The sequence below is a fragment of the Lepisosteus oculatus genome, chromosome 2 (genome assembly GCF_040954835.1).
Source record: "Lepisosteus oculatus isolate fLepOcu1 chromosome 2, fLepOcu1.hap2, whole genome shotgun sequence".
NCBI classification, from domain to species: domain Eukaryota; kingdom Metazoa; phylum Chordata; class Actinopteri; order Semionotiformes; family Lepisosteidae; genus Lepisosteus; species Lepisosteus oculatus.
The window spans coordinates 61,107,652-61,129,054 of record NC_090697.1 but is presented as its reverse complement, the minus strand read 5'-3'; the positions used below and the strand labels follow the sequence as shown (position 1 = coordinate 61,129,054).

The following is a 21,403-nucleotide window of genomic DNA, read 5'->3' as shown; positions in this document are numbered from 1 at the left end:
CAGCCGAAACAGAATTTCTTCTTTCTACCTTTCAGCGTGAAATGGACCTTTACTTTATCCCTTGAATAATCAAATATGGATTATTATACCACATGAGTAAGTCATTTAGTCTAGGAGACAGCAAAACACAAAAAATAATTCTAAAAACGGTATGTCCCATGGAGCACTCGTAATCATCTCAATTCAAATAATGATTCCTGATTCTGAAATGTGGTCAATTAAAAAACTTAGCAGCAATCATCATATGCAGACTATTCTTTCTAATAGGGTGAAATGAACATTGAAACCTTTGGTAGCCTGTATGTAGGACAGAATCGCCAGCTATGAGATCAGTGGCTTCTTGAATTTGGATTTGAGATGTTTAACTCCAGTTGAAGTAGCTGTAGGGCCAGTATTAAAATGTGAATTGCTAAAGCACCCTCACCTGGGCATCCAGAGTACCCATTTTTGGAATGTCAGTCAAAGTTGCACAGAGCTATACGCAAGCCATTAGTTTAAGCTCAAGCTAAATATTACAAATCCTGAGGTGAGATTTGGATTTGGTCTTAGTGCGAGCTTACTTTTCCTGTGATGCCTTTGTGTCTTTTTATTTCAGATAACACCCAGTTGGAACGGGTCTGCGATTTGCATGAATAAACAGGACCAGTAAAATATCTGAATTGATGGGTAAATTGCAGCAGCCATATCACCCTGCAACTCACAACTGGCAACCACTGAAGCTAAGCAGGTGTGAACATGGTCAGTATCTGGATGGGAGACCTCCTGGGAAAAACTAAGGTTGCTGCTGGAAGCGGTGTTAGTGGAGCCAGTTGGGTAGTCAGTGGAGGTTAGCTAGGGTGTTGAAGACACTGAAGACCGTGTGTTTCGGGTTTCCTTTTTATTACAGTATAGTGACGGGGACACTGTACTGTAAATAGGCGCCGTCCATCGGATGAGACGTAAAACCGGGGTCCTGACTCTCTGTGGTTATTAAAAATCCCAGGGCGTTTCTCGAAAAACGTAGGGGTGTAACCCTGGTGTCCTGGCCAGAAATATAAACTATTTTGGAGTATCTCCAAAAGTAGCTCAATTTTCAAAGGGAGAAGGGGCAAAGAAAAATATTCATCAGAGAGCATTCTGAAATTTGGCGCAAATGCAAAAGGGGACCATAGGCAACGTCTTGTAATGGAAAACTATGAGACACCAGAGGGCGCTAACACCATCGGTTTTCATCAGAGATTCTGCAATGACTTTGTAGGGTCTAGAATTGCCAGTACGTGGTTGATGTTAGTGGCTTTCGGTGTGTACTGAATATGGAAACGTTTGTTTGTGAACAAAGATATTTTGCTGTATTGCACCGAGTTTTGAGAATCGAGTTAAGTCCAGCTGAATTTAGAAGCATGTATAAACCCCGTGGCATATTTTACACTCTCTGAAATGTATTTGGGTCACATACCATGTACGATTTTGGATAAAAGCAAAGTTATTTTCGCATAACCCTCTGGATAATAATGTCAGAAGCAATTTTACTAATGGATTTGGCACAGCTGTGGAATGTTAATGCAAATTTATATTTTTACTTTTAAGGTATATTGCTCTGTTATAGGAAAATTCCCAAATCAAGGGATTTAATAAAATTGGAAAAAGAATTGATGTTAGTCAGGATTTATATATTGTGAGACACTAAAGAAATCTGCTGAGATATCTTACTCCTGCCTGTCAAGGAATCAGGACAGCAGATGCCAATGTGGACAGATTCTTAAATGTTCAGGTTTGGCTGTAGTTTGGACGAATATGGGACAAAAAGAGCAAGCACAAAGTCGTTTCAAGACATAATAAAAAATACTATACTGCAACTAGCAAACGATTACACCCGCAAAGGTTCAAATAAAATCGCTGAAGTACTGGGGTACTGTGACTATGATATCTGTTCTGGGTTTCTTAAACACTTATTCAGCCTAATGCATGGCAGTTTAGACTGTTAAGACACACCTAAAGAACATGACATTGTTGAAAGATATACAATGTGAACAACTCGTTTGATGCTTTATCGATTCACAGTGAGGAGACTATAGTTTATAGTCCGAAGTCCGCATACCATTTACTTATTTATTTGTTGAGAATACATTTTGAGAACACATTTATTTAATAAACACTGAATTAAAAACATGTATTCATAAACCTAAGATAATTATCCCAATAGTTTAAGTCCCTCTTGCGGAGACAAAGTTATTAAAATCCGTCCATCCATTGTCTGCTTCTTCCAATTCCAATGCAAGGTCGCAGGAGAACTCGAGAGCAACGGGCGCAAGGCAGATTACACCGAGAAGTCTATCGGAGGGCAGTCATTAAAATTATTTGACACAATCGTAGAATAGACTTAAAATTATTAAGAACCCTTAAGTTTCTTCCAGTACAGCATACTGTAGCAATCTATAGGAAGTCTATAAAAGAGACAGCAATACAAATGTATCTACGCACAAGTAAATATATTTACAATACCTTCCTAACCAGTATAAGCAGGACTTACAGATATATTACTACACATTTTCTTAAAAATCAAAAAAAATTCTTTAATTTGATATTTTAATGCCTTATTATTATTATTATTATAGATGATGGATTCCTTCCTTTCATCCCCTTGTCCTTTTTAAACAAATATCTACATATGCGTATCTAAAGTGCTACTAGAACCACCACCTTCATGTTTAGAACATCTATAGCCTTCGTAGTTGTGCTTATTATTGTGTGGCTTTATAAAGCCGTGCACCATTCAACTGGGAATTGTACGTTAAACAGCAATTTCCTTGAATTTACCCGAACTACAATAAAATGTCCCTGAGTAATTCTGCATCAGAATACAGATGTACCATACGCATTTTCCAAGCAGTTAAGCCAACAGAAGTACAACAGATGGTTCTGTAAGCAGTTGATTGCACCAACGTGAAACGAGTCGTTTTTTGTAAATAAGGAGATGAAGTGTCTGAAGCACTGCGATTAGAAAGATGGAATGTCAATGCAATGGGAGTGTTTCTCCTTCAATTGGATAACTAGGTGCTAATCGTCTCTTTTATGTGCACAAAACATTGGTTTAAGGAATAAACTGGCTTCAATAGAAAAACCTCTCCTGGGTATTTCTAAAACTAAAATAGTTCTAGTAGCTTATTAAATATTTGCCGAATGGGCTTCTTTGAATTTAGACCATGCGGAACTCACTAGATCACAGTCTAGTTTTTTTTTAATATTCGTCTTTGAGATTTTATCATGCTAAATAATATTTGTATTTATTGATAATACAGATTTTTTTTCCAAAAAACGTTAAATATAATCAGTTATAAATTGTAAAATTACTTACAAATCAGTCTTGGATTTGATATTGCCTTGACGCTGTCAGTAGTGACAGTAATGTGAGTAGTAGACATTAATGGAATATCATTTTATTCCATGCCTGTGGAAATCGTTTAAATCTTTTGTTAAGATTTTTTTTCTCCTAAGAATCCACTTTTCGTCAAATGTTGCTTCTGCAAAGATCGGATTCAATTTACGATTTAACGAAAACTTCACACTACTCTGGTGTACACAAAATCGCAATATTTAAGACTGAATTTAGTACAAAGAAGCAACTGTTCCAAAAGAACTTGATGAATATGGTATACGTACACTCTGTTATCAAAAGCGTATTGGGATGTTTATTCGATTATTAGAATATTAAGATGTAGCCTGTTCTTTATATTCCAGTTGTACTGCGTTGTGGGTACAATTTACATTAAAATATTTAGATTTGACATTCTATCTGTGTATTTCAGGATGTTTTTTTTCATGCAGCCAAAAAATCTGTAACTAATTCCCATATCATTACGTCGTAACATTTCATCATTAAAGGAGTAAAACAACTCTGTCCTCTCTTAGATCTGCTATCACACCCATTACCTTTTTTTTAGTACAGTATCAGGTGTATGCCCCTGTCTGTATCTGGCGAGGTTTGAATCCCAGAATGCTGTAGGCATATACAGTTTTTTTTTTTCAAAAATTGTGTTTCGGCTCAGTTACATGTGTATGTATTGTAAAAATTGCTCCTTTTGCAGAAATGTACTTGTAACTTACTGTATTTCTGGGCAGTAAAACAAATAGAGATTGACTAATCCTCATACCTACTGTATGGCAAATAGAAGATACAGTGGAGTTTTGTACCTGTCATGGAAGCCAATGTTGCAATCCAATTGATTTCAGAATTTAGCTCCAATAAGAATCATAAAAGTGTTAAAAGATAAAATGTAATATCAGAGACCTAAATCCTTTATTTAATCATCAAAAATTGAATCTTGGGAAAGGTTAATGTAGTATAGAGTATTAGTCCATAAATTCCCCACAAGTCAATGGCTACATGTGGAATTTTAAGAAATGACATTACTCCAAAGGCTTATGCTTTTAAAAGTCATATGCATATTCTTCAATTAAGAGGCATACATTTGTAATGCAAATCTGTAGATGTTCATTAACACCTCTTCTGTAGTTTGCAGATCTTACAAGCTTTTGATTAAGGATGATAACACCTCCAAAACTGTCCGTTTGTTTTTACGTGAAGAGTTCTCCTTAATTGGTATGGGAAGAGGTAGAGACTGAGAAATATCACACTTGTGCTCAATCCTTCAATTAGTAATGTGGGGTATTGTAAAGGCAGAAGAATTTCCAGAATAAAAGTACTAAACCTATAACTAAAATTTAAAATCTTAAAACATACAGAATGTACTCCAACTAAACAGGACACAGTGTACATGTCAAATGAAAACATTACGGAAAAGGTGTAACTTCCTTTGTAAGACAATTACGGTTTAAAGTAAAATGTAGTAAATGAATATACCTAGGCTGAAATAAATGAAAGTCTGCATGTAACATGAAATACAGTCACAGTTATGATTAATGTATTACATTATATACTAGTTTTATACAAAGAATATGACAAAATGTTCACTCCATAGTAATTAGGTGCCTACAAGTGTTATAAGGAAAAATTGACCTGGTGAATTCACTTTGGCTTGTGCATACCAGAGAATTACAACATGTGGTTATATTCCCTATGATGACTGTTACAAGCAGGACTGAGTCTAGGAGCCACTCTGTAAACAATTTTGAGTACAGTGAAACTGCAGTTTTAGAACAATAGGGCTGAAAGCTGTAAAATTTAGAAGAAGAAGAACACTTTATTGGTCATATACAATTTCTTGCATTAGGAATTTGTCTCTTTTCCACATATCTCAACTTGTTCTCCATGAGACACACAGACAAGGAGAGAAGACTGAGGTCAGAGCGCAGGGTCATCCATTTATACGGCGCCCCTGGAGCAGGTGGGGTTAAGGGCCTTGATCAGGGGCCCAACGGAATAGGATTCCTCTGCCAGCTGTGGGATACGAACCGGCAACCTTCCAGCCACAGGCGCAGTGCCATCGCACCGCCCCCATTTGATTTAGTTTAATAAAGAACTCAATTTGATTTAGTTTAATATTTCAAAATGGAAAGATACACATAATAAAGACTATGAAACTTTATGTGACACAGAATTCAGGAAAATTTGAAAATATAAAAAACAGAAACATAAAATGTTACCAATATATGGCACTTTGTCAATAAAGTGTCCAATCTCCAAATGTCATATTTGCATTTTATTGATACAGATGGGTTATGACTCTCAGTTGATAGTTATGCTCATCCAGTATAATAATATATAATTATATGCAGATTATCATTGTTTTATCGTCCTAAATTGTGAATTTGACCTAGAAACAATAAATTATCTGTGGACTTCCTACAGTCACTTGCTGCTCCATCAACCTCAGCGAAATGACACATCTGGAACACTGACCTTAGGTTCTTCTTCACTTTGTTCACTGTAGAACATGATCATTCATATCAGCCAGACAAGCTGCTACTGAGCTTAGTACACATTTTTTATTGGCTAAGAATTAAGAACATGACTGCATCCAAAATGTGTCCAATAGTTCTGTATTATTTAATTGATAATGTGCACAAGTATCTAGTGTCTGGATAAATGTCTAGAACGTTATTCATCGAGATGTGGGGTTAAATTAAACAGTTGATAACAGAGAACAGTTGGGGAGTAGGCCACATATTTTAAGCAGAATGAAAAGAGTATGGTTAAATGTAAATTATTACTGTATGATTCAAAGCAGACTGTACTCGTGTCACATTCTTACCCACACAATCATGAGCTTCACCCTTCAGCCGCCACTTGAATTTACTTGAAAACATGGAACACTTTTTGAAATGCAAAGGCTTCTAGGTTACAGCATGCATTGCTGGAAAATAACAAAATTCATAAGTCATACTACTAAATGAAAAATGGGTAGTCAGTACTAGGTTTAAGTCGAAACATTTTTATTGTTGTATGGTTATTATATCTGCTGCTTATGGGCAACAAGATTGATTCTGAAGTTTACACAATCTCTTCACTTTCATTTGGGTTTTACTGGGTCAATTGATTTGCCTTTATCCTCCAGACACACTAGCTATATTAATGGGTGTGCTTAACTTTTTCATGTGTGTATGTGTGCTCTGCAAAACTGTGTCTTCCTTTTCAGGGTGCAGTCTTAAAAACACTAATTTATACAGTCTGTTCATATAAAGTTTATGAAATATAGAAATTATAATTAAAAAAATTAGAACTTTTTTATTGCAATTAAAACTTCTAATTAGTTTTAAAGAAAATATTTTAACTGTTCAACTAACCCATCATTTAAATTGCAACTGAATATAGTACCCAGATGTCATATGGTCTTCTTCTTTTAGTAGTCCATGATGTCTTATTCTTGATCATATTATTGTTCTTTTGTCTTTCTTTTTAAAAACAATCAACCTTTTAATCTATATTAACCTCTCTGCCTTAGTAACAATTTCAACAATAACTTAATCACTCTTTTCTTCTTTCACATATAATCAATGGACAGTTGAGAGCACTTAAGCACAAGTTAAGAATAATTGAGGTGAATATAAAGGCATACTAAAAAAAGATGATTTTGAAGTTGTTGTATGTTGTAAGAAGGGAAAACACGTTTAATTATAACAGAAAGCCTTACAACAATAATTAAGAATATATGAAATTAATGTCAATAGAAAGTTCTTTTAATAAATCAAAAAGGATTAAATTCATATAATACGCACACTTTCATTTTTCATGATTTCAAATACAGAAATTATCCTGTATTTTATAATGCCATATAATCTGTTCCAATATTTTTTCCCTTTCAAAAGCATTTCATCTAGGAAATAGACAGTAAAACGTTTTATAAGATGTGGACTAAATCAATTCTTGCAGTGTCTTGAAGTATCAACCTTTCTATAGATCCTTATATCCTCTGTCTGACGTTAGAGCAAATTTGTAGCCTCAATACACATACTTGGAAAAGGGTCTGTTTTAGAACCTCTGACATTTTGCGTTTGTATGACAAAAAGGGAATGGAGAATCTTGCAGTTGAAACAGATAATCACTAGCCTGTGAAAAACGTTCCAATCCACATCCTCACTTGCGGCCCGGATTAACTGTCTGTTTGCTTAATAATTTTATTTTGCCGAGGGGCCAAACAGGAGGTCATGTTGGAATACACACTTTTTACCTCCCCCTAGAAGCATGTTTACCAAAAAAGGCTGTCAGACAGAAACAGTCCAAAACAGACATTTCCATGCTGAGGGATTCTTACTGAGTTGGCTTAGCTTTACAACATCGAGTAAAAAATAAACAGCTGAAGCAAACAGGACAGAAGTCTCATCAATATACTTAAGTGTCTGGAGAGCACCAGGTTTCTGCAGTCCCATTGTCCATCCAAGAGTCTTTGTCTGGGTTTAAAAGTTCAAATTTGGGAACATTAGGACACACACTAAACATGATACATTCGACATCTGTTTTCAGGGATTACATTAATTAAATTACATTGTAAGAAACGTTAAGTGCGATCATATAAGCACATACATGCTGGCTATGCTCACAAAATAGTACTTCACCATAGCAAAAAAAATCTAGAACACATATTTTTCTTTTCTTTAAATATTGTCGTTGAGAGTACGATATTATGTAATTTTATTATGTAGTAAATTAATTCCAAGGAATTTCACGTTTGAATGCACTCATGACAGCTAGTTCACTTAAAACTTCACAAACAGTATCTAAGCTAGCTAAATAGAATTTAATAGAGCGTGAAGAATATTTTCATACTAGATATCTTTGTTATTGTTAACTGTGTTTTACGAAATAATTATGAATTTTTATGTATTTTTAGTATAAAATATTTTAATAATTACAATTTCCTAGCTACCCAACAGTGGCATTAGTTATAGAATTATGCATGCACACACACTGTATACGTTACGACCAAGAACGAAGGAATTTATAGGATAAGAAGATAATCCTCTAAATCTCGCAAGGTAATTTTCAAGTCTAAACCACACAAGTGATAAAAAAGGGCTTCACTTTTTTGATAAGGTAAGTACACTTCAAAGAGACAAAAGCTGTGATATTTTCTTAATTACTTTTAAAACCTTGAAACTCATTGTTTAGTTCGAAAGAATCTTTGAAATACTAAAATTAGTATGTTATTAAAAAGGCAAGAAAAATCAAATGTATGTATGCTTCTCATGAAAAGGTGAGAAAAAACATGCTTTTTCTACAGTGGATTGAAAGGCAACAATCTGGCATTATGACCTCAATGGGGTGACTTTGAAGTCCATCCCATCCTCTGTCACCACCTCCTTAAGCATGTGCGAACAGCTTTGTTTAAGTAGGACATGCCAGTCTGGATCACTGTATAAATTGGCTACCTAAAGCCATTCCTTAGCAATCTCTATAGGCCACTACAACCCACTCTCTGGGAAACCTTTCACTGGGTCTGACGAGAACAGACTTTCAAGATGGTCTTCAGAAAATTGATTCTTGGTGTTGTGCTGCTATCGGTGGTGGAAGCTTTCACTCACGAAGACATGAAGGAGGCCATATTGAAGAAGCTGGGTTTGAAAGAAGTGCCCAGCATTCAGAAGAGGGACCTGGAAAATATGGTAATCCCAGGACATATCAAGAATAAATATCTTTCCATGCTGAAACTCCACAAAGAGAGAAGAAGGAGGTCTCTCCCCAGTCTAGCAGGCATCCTGAGGGGTATACCAGGAAATGCTGGTAAATGTCTTTTTTCAATCTACATTTTTATAGTTATGATACAATTTTATTTGTTTTTCAGCATTTAATATTCATTTATTGTCATTAGGTAATTTTGTGAAACAGATAAGTTAGAATTAAATTATCTTCACATTTTGTTCAGATTTTTAGTTTGCTTTAAAAATGTTTTGCAACACACAAATGAAACATTTTAAGCATTTATTTCAGTCATGAGCATTAAGCAATACAGCAGAAAAGCAAGCAGACATCCATAAATGCACTTTTATTTGAACATATTTTCAAACCCAAACCTGAAACTAGGTTTTGCACATCACTTTAACACGTCTACAGCAATAGAATCACACAGTAGATCTGTGTATTGATGTAAAATGTGTAAGCACTTGTCATCAGCAATATATGTCTATCAGACTACTAAAATAACAGAAGAAAAGTGAGATGAGGAATCTACAAATGGTTCTGTGCATTTTGATTTTAAATGCCATTGTGTGGAACTTTTTCTTGATTTTTTAAAACATTTTTAAACACAAACTTCTGCTTTTGATTTCAGATATATCTGGAGAAATTCTGTACACTGACACAACCAGACAGCAGCTACTTTTTGACATGGAGGCCAGAATTCCAGAAAATAGCGAGGTGACTATGGCAGAGCTCAAGCTGTTTAAGAAGGCACCACGAAAATTCCCCCTGACAGAGAGGAAGAGTCTTCGACCTGTCAACAATGCTAGAGTCAGCATATACTGGGTGGAAATACTAGAAAATGGATCAAACAGAACATCACTGGTTGACTCCAGGTAAAATCTACTTCTAAGTCTGAAATTTGAATTTATGGCTTTTTGATAATCAATAATATATATTAGTAAAAGCTGATCTTATTAAATGTCTTGTCAATTATTCTAATGTGATAGGTTGGTGCCAATCCACGAAACTGGCTGGAAGAGCTTTGATGTGACTCAGGCTGTGCACTATTGGTCAAAAAGCAACAGACAGAAACCTATGTACCTTGAAGTTTGGATTGATGGAGAAAGACCAGGCAGTTACGCCACTGAGATGGCAAAAAGCATCCGTTTCACATCTCAGGATCCTTCTGACAAAATCTTGGGAAAACCTGAGTTAGTCCTTTACACCTTGAACTTGGAAGAATATGGGTAAGTGTTGGTCTCACTTCTACTGCCTCATCTTCAAGTAAACGTTTACAAACTGGTGTCTGGGCAAAACTAAGTGGACACTGATGATTTTAGATGTCTAGGGAAGGTTGCTAAACTTCCTTTAAAGTGGCTAGATTACTTGTAGATTCTACAAAACATGTTAAACTGATTACATTTTACTGCCATAACTCAATTTAGGTGTGCATTGAGTTATGTGATTTATTGGCAAGACTCCATGGTGGCATAATGGTTATCACTTTAGCCTCACTGCTCTTGACTTCATGTGCAGAGTTTGCATGCTCCCTCCATGTTCACTTGTGCTCCTTCTCACCATCTAGAGACATGCTGGCTTGGTTAATTTGCGTTTCTATATTTTAAGTGTGGTAGTTCAAAATTTAGTCCCAGCTTAAGCTCAGTAATTCTGGGTTTCCTTGACCCTTCACGGGAAAAAGTTGTTATACTGATAATAAATGAATGGTGGATTGGAGTTATTAATTAAACTAAGTTATTTTCTTGTCTATCCAGTTCCAGGGGTGATTGCGAAAAAAACACAGCCAAGGCAAACAGTGTCTGCTGCAGAGAGGAATATTATATTAACTTCCGAGAGCTAACCTGGACTCAGTACTGGATCATCGAACCTGCTGGTTACCAGGCTTTTCATTGTGCAGGAAATTGCAAGCAACCAAAGAGAAACTATGGATATGGAGAACGGACCTGCGCTGCAGTTGAAAGTGCTCCACTGCCTATGATGTACCTGGTGAAAAGGGGAGAATACACTGAGATTGAAGTGGCTGAATTCCCAAATATGATTGTAGAGAAATGTGGATGCACAATGGACAATATTTCAGTTGTATAAAAAGTAAAATAGCTGTGGGGACCAAGAACAAACTTTAAATTTTAAGTAATAAGCAGATGTTTTCTCTTTATACAATGGGCAGAATGTTCTATATTGCATTACATTTGTTAATTGTTAGCACTTAATGTAAATATTGAAATAAATGTAACTATATTTTTGCATTTGTGTCCTGGAACCTTTGTGCTTTGACAAAATGCAGTTTATTAAAAATAAAATGCTTTATTTTTTATTATGGTTACAGTATATAAGTTTTACAGTTCAAATCTTCTAATATTAAAAGGAAATTTGCAAATATTCTTTTTTCCATCTTCAGACAAGGGTCTGGGTAAAATGTTCAAATTTAGCCACATAAAATACATCCAACATTTTTTTTTCCTTGCCAGAGGAGGGAAGATATGAAAACTTATTACAGTGGAATAGAAACTGAGTGCTGTCATGTCATGCTCACAAAATAGTACTTCACTATAACAAAAAATCAAAAATACATTTTTTATATTACAGTTGTAGGAATTTTATTTTGTAGTTTCATAAGTCACTTACAAACCAAAAAAGTAATACAATTGTAACAGCCATTTCACATACTGTATATGATCAAAGCAATACACTGTATATATAAGTCAAAAAGCAGTGACAACCCTGTTTTATCTTTTAAAGACAAGCAATATCAGATTTCCAAAAAGACAATGATGCATTCAAGTGCAATTTATTACTATATCATACTGGAATACTGAACATGCCTTAATACACTATTCACTGAAGCTGTAGTAGAATACCTATAGCTATACTAAAGCTAAGCTTTTTGTTAGCATTCAGCTCGGTACATAAGTCCTTTTAGAACCAATAATTGATCACGTTAAACGTCAATCAATTACGTGTTAGAAGCTGAAAGATTGTTGAGCTAAGGCAGACATGAGTTCAACCGTCCAACGCTTAAACTAAAAGCAGTTCGGCACTGATGTCATAAAACAATGCTTAATGGGCAGTTTAATTACTAAGACTCTGAATACACAAGTGCACAATGAAAGCAATTACAGCAACATTTGCACAACATTGACACCGGAAGGTATGTTCAGGAAAAAGGAAACACATTGCGCATCGTTGGCATTTTTCCTCAGAGAAACTGATTAGAACTGCACGTTTGACATATTATTTCCGGTATTCTCAAGTCGTTTTTTAAGGGGATTATCAGATGCACATATGCCAATTCCACAAAGACCGGCGATAATTACGTATAGCTCATTAGCACGTGAAGTGGGCTATGCGTGCAAAATAGGTGAAAGAACATGACTTACGAAGTTGTCTATGTATGATGTAGACTAAATCGAAATCATTAGATGTCTGTACAAAAGAAAAAATCAAATCACAGTGCAAATCAGAGGAATTACCAACGATTTTTACTGCAAATCAATTAATTTTACTATTAAACGGCAAGTCGACTTCTGTTTGTGATTTCAGCGTTGATAGAAATATTTGTGCTTTTATACCACTTCTTTCTGTCCAAAATGCAGAATATTGTAGCAGTAGTAATAATCATAGCAGTGGAATATACATTTGACAGTCTGTATCTTAAAATATAATACATTACAAGGGAAAATATTTGATTCAGCTACCAGTTGCACAACACGTTTAAGTATAATTACCCCTTGATTTTTAACAATGTGCCTCAAGTTCAAGTGTGTTACAAAGCAGTTAATATAGCCATTTCCCTAGGAATACTTAATACATTACACATTTGTGTTGCAGATGGAAATTTTTCTCTTAAACGAATTTTATATGTCCAATACAATAGAGACATCTATTTTACTTAAAAAAAAAAACACAGTAGAAATAATTTAAATCAACTTTATGATGATTTCCGCTCATACTTGTAATTTAATAATATAACATAAGCCACAATAATTCAGAAAACGGTTGCATTTAATAATATTGATTTCAATATATTAAGGACTTTAATTGTAAAATGTTACTAAAAGACTTATCTTCCTAAGTATATTTTATTATTTAGCCCAGATTTGGAAATAAAACATTAATTCGCAGTCTTCAGAGAATATTATTTTATGCTAATACATGACATGCTTCAGCCAAGTGTTCCTCTAAGTTACAGAATGTCAAAAAGCACTAAAGAATAGAGTGAAAATAAATCTGTCCCAGCAGACGTAGATGTAAATATGATCAATGCTGTTTTTTAAAATGGTTACTTTACAACCGATCACAAGGATGATTAAATTCAACCATAACATGTTATATAAATTGTATTTAACCTAAGAGAGAAAAACACTTCGACAATAGAAAAATAAATTTCCATAATACATTTTAAGTGTATTTATTATTTTTGGGGTTTTGGGAAACATCGTACTGTAAATGTTCCATTTCTTAAAACTGCAACAGTGCAATAATATTTATTAGCTTTGTATACCCAATCAAATTTTACTATCTGAATGGAAATCTCACCGCTATACCATATATAGACAGGATTTTACTACTTGGAAATTTAAACTGACATTTTGATTCTGAGCCAAGAACACTAGCTACACATTTAGTAATGCTTTTGAACTCCATCAATTATCTGGACACTGCTTATTCCCGATAAGGTTTACACCAACCCTGAGCCTATTGCTGAAGCACAGACTGCAGCCAGTCTACAGCAAGGCATACATATGGGGACCATAAAGAAACACCAATTCACCTAGCCCTTGAAAGCTTGGAGGAAAGTGGAGCACCTACAGAAAACCCACACAAAAACCGGAAGAATTGTCAAACTGCAAATGACACTCCAGTCCAGAATTAAACAAAATCCCAGGAGTTGTTAAGCTGTGGTATTAACCACTTTGCCACCTGCAGCTATTGGATTCCCTTAATTTTATTCAGTATGTTAAAATCCTACTTATAATCAAGCTTATACTTAAATTGTGTCTTGGGATGTAGATGTTCCTATTGCCTTTAATTATATTGTACCATCATTTAAAAAAGTGGATTATTGCAGGCTGGCATAGTGGTGCAATGGTTAGCATTGTTGCCTTTGCAGGCTGGGGCTCGGTGTTCAATTCCAGACATGGTGCGCTATCTGTATGGAGCTTATATATTCATCCTACGTTCACATATCACACTGTGCTACCTACTGTATATGTGCTCTGGTTTCATCCAGTAGTCCAAAGACATACTGGTAGGTTAACTGGATTTGGGGAAAATTGCCCCTGGTGTACAGTTAGTGTGTGCATGTTTGTGTCTGTGTGTGCCCTGCATTGGACTGACATCCTATGTACTCTGCCTTGTGCCCATTGCTTGTCAAGATAGGCTCCGGTTCCCCTGCGGCCCTGTATTGGATAAAGCAGTTAGAAAATGGATGGATGGGTTATTGCTGTGCTGCTGTTTCTGGAAAGCAGGCCTGTTTACCTATCAAGCATAACTAGTTTTTAAAGCACTCGTAATTGAAGGATATTTGACTATTAATAACAAATATTGTCATTTTTCACAATAAACCCACCTTCTTGAATTTCTTTCTACTAGTTATAGTTAACCAAAAATTAATATTATGTACCACCTTCTTTAATATGAGACAGACATTTTCATATTTGCGTTTAATCCTGTTGTTTTTTATGCAATGTTCATATTAAATACCTGCTTTTATAATTGTTACTGCAACATTCTAAGCAGTTAGTCTATATATGACTAAGAAATAGTTTCTACAGAAATGTTTTATGTTTTCAATAAGAATATAGAATTGCTTACAGTATAAGAAAGACAGAATAACAAGTTAAATTTAGCTACCAGTTTAAATGAACTGTTTCGTTCCTCCGCATAGTTAATTTGAGTTTTCATGTTCACATTTTAAAGTAACAATGTAACTTAAATTGTATTGTTAAATGTAAACTGAAACTATAAATGTATAATATTTTATCACTGTGCTGTAAAGAGTAAAAACAAGTATATTTGAAATTGCTTTATTTGTTTTGAGATGAAAACATTTTATTGCCAAATATAATACAATAAGAAATATTTGTGATAACATTAGCAGTCTACTTACTGTGTCATTTGATTTTTTGTTTCTAATATCAGTTTAGCAACATTTTTTGTAGCTTTGGCTCTTTTGTAAAATATTATTATACCCATTTTTAGTTTCTGAATCTTGTGCTGCTGTGTCTTGTTCCCCTTGAAATGTATTTGGATTGCGTATAGTTGGATGCTGCAACTAAAACTTAAAAAGAAAGACATTTTGGTGTTCACATATTGCACAAAGGTGTTATGTCTCTCCCCCCTCTAAGCTTCATATTAGCACCTGCAGCTTGAAGTTCTTTCCTGCACAAATGTCTATGTCCTGAAGGTGTTTGGAAATGTAGGATCATTTCTTAAACCAAGTACTGAGTTCTAAAAAATAGCATAAAAGCATGTTAATTTAAGACATCAGTTAACACCAGTGATTAAGAGCTCAGTAGGAACAAAAACAGACACAGAGATCCCCCAGTATCATGATCATTGCATGTCAGTTTTTAGGTTGTATTTTTAAAAATGTCCACTACATATTTTCCTATTTTTCAAATGTAATTTTTGTAAAATGTAGAGCATTTTTACCATTGAAGCTACCATCTAACTTAATTGCATTATTAAATATTAATTTTAAGTGTTTAACTATGTATTTAGTAATTGTTTTTTACAATGAAATACTGTACCATCTTGTGAAAGGAGATCCATTCAATTTATTCCTTGGATCAATTAACTACTAATGGCCAAATGGGCTAGATGGACCAAATGACCTCCTCTTGTAGAACATACTCTCTCCTGTATACATTCTTATGTGCTTATGTTGTCTTGATAAGTAAATCAAAATTCACCTTTTCATTCAAACCTACAAATATTCAAACACATATGGTTTAGTTGAGAAAGCATGGACCCTGGTTCTTGTAGGAAAAATCTGCTGTATTTTTTTTTCTTTACAATTGGTGCATAACTTATTCGACAAAAGTGCCATGTGAATGAAAATAACCAATTTGTTGTGATCCAGTTTTAGAACTTAGACTAAAGTTAAAGAATGAAATGGAAGCATCCTTTTCCATGCATAAAGCATTTCAAAAGGATCACCCACAGGAATTCATGTTGTGCATTGACTTTTCATAGACATTTCAATGAAAATTCCCAAAAGTATATTTTCAGCATCTAGGTGGTATTGGCAGGATTAGTGTAAACAGATTGCTTCTGTTCAGACATGTGAAGTTATTACAGTCCCTTTTACCAGATTGTCTGCCACTGGGGTCTCCCTCACTTTTATCAGCTCCCTGTAGTGAAATGCAGCCCTTGTTAACTCGTAAAAGGAAGGGGGGGTTTGTCACCAAGGGTGTAGACAGAGGCACACAAGCTTACTTATAATCTGTTTACATGGTTCAGCATCAGGATCAACAGACAAATAAGAAACAAGCATAATTACACAGGCTGCTGAGTGTCAATTGTGTCTAGACAGCACAGAATTGAGCCAGAATGGTCAAACACAGAAGGTGATCCTGTGAAACCACAACAGATGATACTACTGTCTAAAAGGAAACACCAGCAGGAGTTGAAAGAGTCTCTGCTTAGTGAAATGTTGACATCACCAAGAAAGCTAGTATAAAAGACTTTCTTGTACTATGCATCACATGTGACTGCCTGAGTTTAGTTTTAAGGTCTATAATGTGTATAATGTAATACTCAGAATATAATATTAATAATTTATAATAATTGCTTACACTTATATAGCGCTTTTCTGGACACTCCACTCAAAGCGCTTTACAGGTAATGGGGACTCCCTTCCACCACCACCAATTAGTGTTCTTTTCAATACTATTGTATACACATTTTTAACAGTGTGAATACTTTATAGCTGCTTGTTTAAATTGTTCCTAAAAATAATGGAATAACTTAGCCACAAATCATTGAGGTGATCTACATTATGTATTCATCAGTCTACACAAAGAAAATAGTTATTTTTGTAATAGCTGGACCCCATGTTGCCATAAATAGCGATGGTTAACCAGAAGGGGTCACACAAGGGGTCACTCTTCCCACTAATACATCCATCCGTTTTCTAGCCATTTTATCCGATTCAGACTCATGAGGGGTCAGAGCCGATCCTGGCATGCAACAGGCACAAGGCAGGATACATCCTGGCCAATCCATCACAGGGCATAGACAAACGTGCACACACTCACGCCAAGTTTTACAGAATCCAATTAACTTACCAGCATGTCTTTGGACGTTTGGGAGGAAACCCATGCAAACACTGGGAGAACAGACAAACTCTGTGGAGATAGCACCCCAGGAATTGAACGCAGGGCTCAAGACAGCAGTGGTAGCCACTGTGCCACTTTGCCACCCCCTTCCAGATCCAGATTTCCAGTATCTATATCCCCTTTGATGCAGGAGATGCCATCCTCTGATCTCAACTCTGAGATAACTGAGATATGAAATGGAGGTGCTATCTACAATAATTGGTCATTAAAGATCCTATCACACTGTTTGTAAGAGTTTGAGTGCTGTTATTATTTAAATGAACACTTATAGTATTTAATAAGAGGAATCAAGACACTTTCACAAGTTTCTAAATTAATTCTAAAATTAACCAATATAAGATTAATCAGATAATTAATTAGATTAGTTACTATTTAATTAATAGACATTAATATTTATTCATCTAAGATCAGAACCATATTCACAAAATATAAAATGCAGAATGCATTTCAAAATAAAAATCAGGAGTTAGAGAAAGGTCTTCATTAACAACTACCGACCAGTTTCTTCAAACAGTCAAACTGTTTGAAGTTCTAAATACTAACTCTAGCTTCTTTGACTAATGTAATATAACTATTTGCTATAAGTAAGCTTATTAAACTTCTGTTTATTAACTGTTTTCACCTCAATAATAATAATAATAACCATCATCATCATCATCATCATTTTCCTTACACTTATATAGTGCTTTTCTGGACACTCCACTCAAAGTGCTTTAAAAGTAATGAGGACTTTCCCCGACCACCATGAGTGTGTGCCACCCAACTGGAGAAAGCGAAGCCCAAAGTCCTACAACATCACCACACTTCAGCTATTAGTGGGGAGAAGTACTGAGTGTTGAAGCCAATTCATAAATAGGGATTATTAGGAGGCCATGATTAGTAAAGGCCAATGGGAAATTTGGACAGGAAGCTGGGGTAACACCCCTACACCTTTCAAGAAACACCTTGGAATTTTTAATGACACCAGGGATGTCAGGAAGTAAAATTGCAGTCTACTTAAGTGCCCTAATGTCAATACTTCTTGGAATGTCCTGTTATAGTTCTGTTATAACATTATAGTGGAAAAAGGTGCCGTCGTTCGGATGAGATGTAAAACAGAGGTCCTGACTGTCTGTGCTCATTAAAAATCCCAGGGTATCTCTCAAAAAGAGTCGTGGTTTAACCCCGGCGTCCTGGCCAAATTTCCCATTGGACCTTACCAATCATGGTCTCCTAATTATCCCCATCTATGAATTGGCTTCATTACTCTGCTCTCCTCCTCACTGATAGCTGATGTGTGGTGAGCATTCTGGCGCACTATGGCTGCTGTCGCATCATCCAGGTGGATGCTGCACATTGGTCGTGGTGAAGGGGAGTCCCCAATACCTGTAAAGCGCCTTGACTGGAGTGTCCAGAAAAGTACTATATAAGTGTAAGCAATTATTATTATTACTTTTTTATCATATGAGGGCATGATAGTATGCTTTATCAGGGTAGGACTCATGTTGAACAGGAAAAGTACTACAGCACCATCTAGTGGAAAGTTCCCTTATCGTTCATTTATGATCCCTGCAGTGCCCAATCAAGAAAATTTAGATAACAGATAAACGGTTCTGATGCAGACACATGTAGAATTCTAGTGAATAGGCTTATAATTTTATAAAAAAATATTAATTTGTTATATAATACAATTAATGGATCTGCGCCTGTGGCTGGAAGGTTACCAGTTCAAATCCCGCAGCAGGCAGAAGAATCCTACTCCGTTAGACCCCTGAGCAAGTTCCTTAACCCCAACTGCTCCAGGGGTGCTGTACAATGGCTGACCCTGTGCTCTGACCCCAAGCTTCTCTCCCTGTCTGTGTATCTGTGTCTCATGGAGAGCAAGCCAGGGTATGCGACAAATTCCTAATGCAAGAAACTGTATAGGTCTAATTAAGTGATGTTAAATGTTATGTTAATACTAAAAATCTATGTTTATTACAGATTATGAAATATATCTAGTGTAGAGTCACAGGAAAGCCAGAGCCAGAGCCTGTGCTAACAAGTAACAGACGTAAGCACCCTGGACTGGACACCAGTATATAGATGCACACACATATAGTACTAACATGTACACACTCACACCAGGGCAGATTTCCCAGAAGCCAATTAGCCTACCAGTTTGTCTTGACACTGTGGAAAGAAACCCACACAACCACAGGAAGATCATACAAACTCCACAGAGATACCTACACATGAAAAATAGTTCTTGTATTATCTTTTTTGTAATTTTTTTTTGTTAATTGTTTTGCAGGTTGTTCACAGAAGGTACAGTACCGACACTCTTCATTGTCAACATTTGTAATGGCTTTTTAGGGGTAGTGCTACTGTATCTGAGCTGAGAGTCACATTTTCACATGACATGAGGTAAAGACTACTTTGATATATAAAGGGACTGGTGTTGGGTGGGTGTAGAGTAAGTCTTTGTTCAGAGAAGAGTTTTGATTGGAAAAAAAGCCTCCTTGTACAAAACCCTTGCTGACTACTGTGATTTCCATGTGTTCAGGTCACCTGAGCCACCTGGCTAGAGGTAGGTGTCACGGATGTCGGAAAGGGCATGCTGTGGAATGGCAGGAGAGAGGAAAAAGACCCTATGTGTAGAGGCAAAACAGGGGTTAGCCTGGGCTCAGGAGGTCAGAAGAAGTCGGGTAGAAACCTATGGCCTCAGGCCACGGAGGAGAGGACCTGGTGTTAGGCAGGTCTCAAGACATCCGATCCCTCAATGCTGAGCGAGGAGGAAAGGGTGACCCGGAAATATATAGCCCCAGACAAAGACACACCGGAAGGACAAGCAAAGCACAGGGAAACTTGGGACAGGACAGCATAGGAGCGCCTGCCACAGTAGACCTGCCACAATATAATAGTTCTGCTTGTAATATTTTTGTTGTGCTATCCATAAGAGACAATTGCACTGAAAAAAGCAGTACCAGGTGACAGAAAACTTTTATCCTGCCTCTCAAGCAGACACTCTTTTGTATTAATACTATTTGTATTAAATTCCATCCTTAAGAGTGACTAAGAACTCGTCAATATACCAAGAAGGTTGGTATACCTGTTGATATACCTGCTGGTAACTAGCAATAGTCACATTTTTTATGCAATCTACAGGTGCATTTGTTTCACGATTGCTTGCTTTGGGATGTGCCTCATTGATGAGCCTACTTCTTCAGGTAACTAGATGGAAGCTGTGATGTAAAAATTCTGAATAATTAGGTTTAGCTCAAGAAAGTTAAACAGTTGGAGAGTTCCAGGACATTTCCCTAGGTGTCCAACATCAGAATCATAATCATGTTAATAATATATTATCTTGAAGCAATTACTATAACAGTAAAGGAAAAAGTAGATATATAATGTAAATTATGCAATGTGGATTAATGATGTTTGTGTAAAAAGTAAATGTTACATAATAATAAACTTTATTTTATATAGCGCCTTTAAAGGTGGCTTCTCAAAGCGCTTTACAGCATAACATATCATTAGACTGATGCACTTTACAATAGAATCCCTATCTATGTATTTATAGACTTTGAGGGAGTGTGGCACTTTTTGATAGCTTTCTTGAAACCCAATGACATTTTAGCATGGTCACATAGTACTGTTCTGAGTAATTTCTCATTTTAATAAAATGAAGCAAATTAATAATGAGCTATTGGCATTCCCTACACATTTTGCTTTGTTTCCAAAAGGATTTCCAATATTGTATTATCATTAAATCAGATTTAAATCCACTATGTTTTTTTTAGTTATAGTCTTAATTGTAAATTTTATTTAAAAAATACATACATCCCTGCATGGTTTTTCATACATATTGCATGTGCTTACACTGTACTAAATTTATACTTAATTATTCAACAGGTTCAATAAACCTTGCTCTCACACAATGTCTGCTGGACACGAGCTTTCTCTAGGGATTCAAGGGAAGGCTAGGGGCAAGGCTTGGGCTATGTGGTGCAGCATCTCTCATCCATTA

General features: G+C 35.7%; 1 protein-coding gene across 1 annotated transcript; it reads left to right on the top strand.

Moving 5' to 3' along the window:
• Positions 1-8,883: 8,883 nt before the first annotated feature.
• On the top strand, positions 8,884-11,291 carry lft1 (lefty1). The gene is made up of 4 exons (XM_006625784.3): positions 8,884-9,157; positions 9,705-9,948; positions 10,063-10,302; positions 10,828-11,291. The coding sequence occupies exons 1-4, from the start codon at positions 8,896-8,898 to the stop codon at positions 11,156-11,158; spliced, it is 1,077 nt and encodes a 358-aa protein (XP_006625847.1). The 5' UTR covers positions 8,884-8,895; the 3' UTR covers positions 11,159-11,291.
• The last annotated feature ends 10,112 nt before the right edge of the window (positions 11,292-21,403 follow it).

Excerpts from the sequence above, each read along its gene's own strand:
- lft1 (XM_006625784.3), top strand. The coding sequence starts at position 8,896 with ATGGTCTTCAGAAAATTGATTCTTGGTGTTGTGCTGCTATCGGTGGTG. Across the intron at positions 9,949-10,062 it reads ACATCACTGGTTGACTCCAG|GTTGGTGCCAATCCACGAAA; the intron begins GTAAAATCTACT and ends CTAATGTGATAG. Across the intron at positions 10,303-10,827 it reads TTGAACTTGGAAGAATATGG|TTCCAGGGGTGATTGCGAAA; the intron begins GTAAGTGTTGGT and ends TTGTCTATCCAG.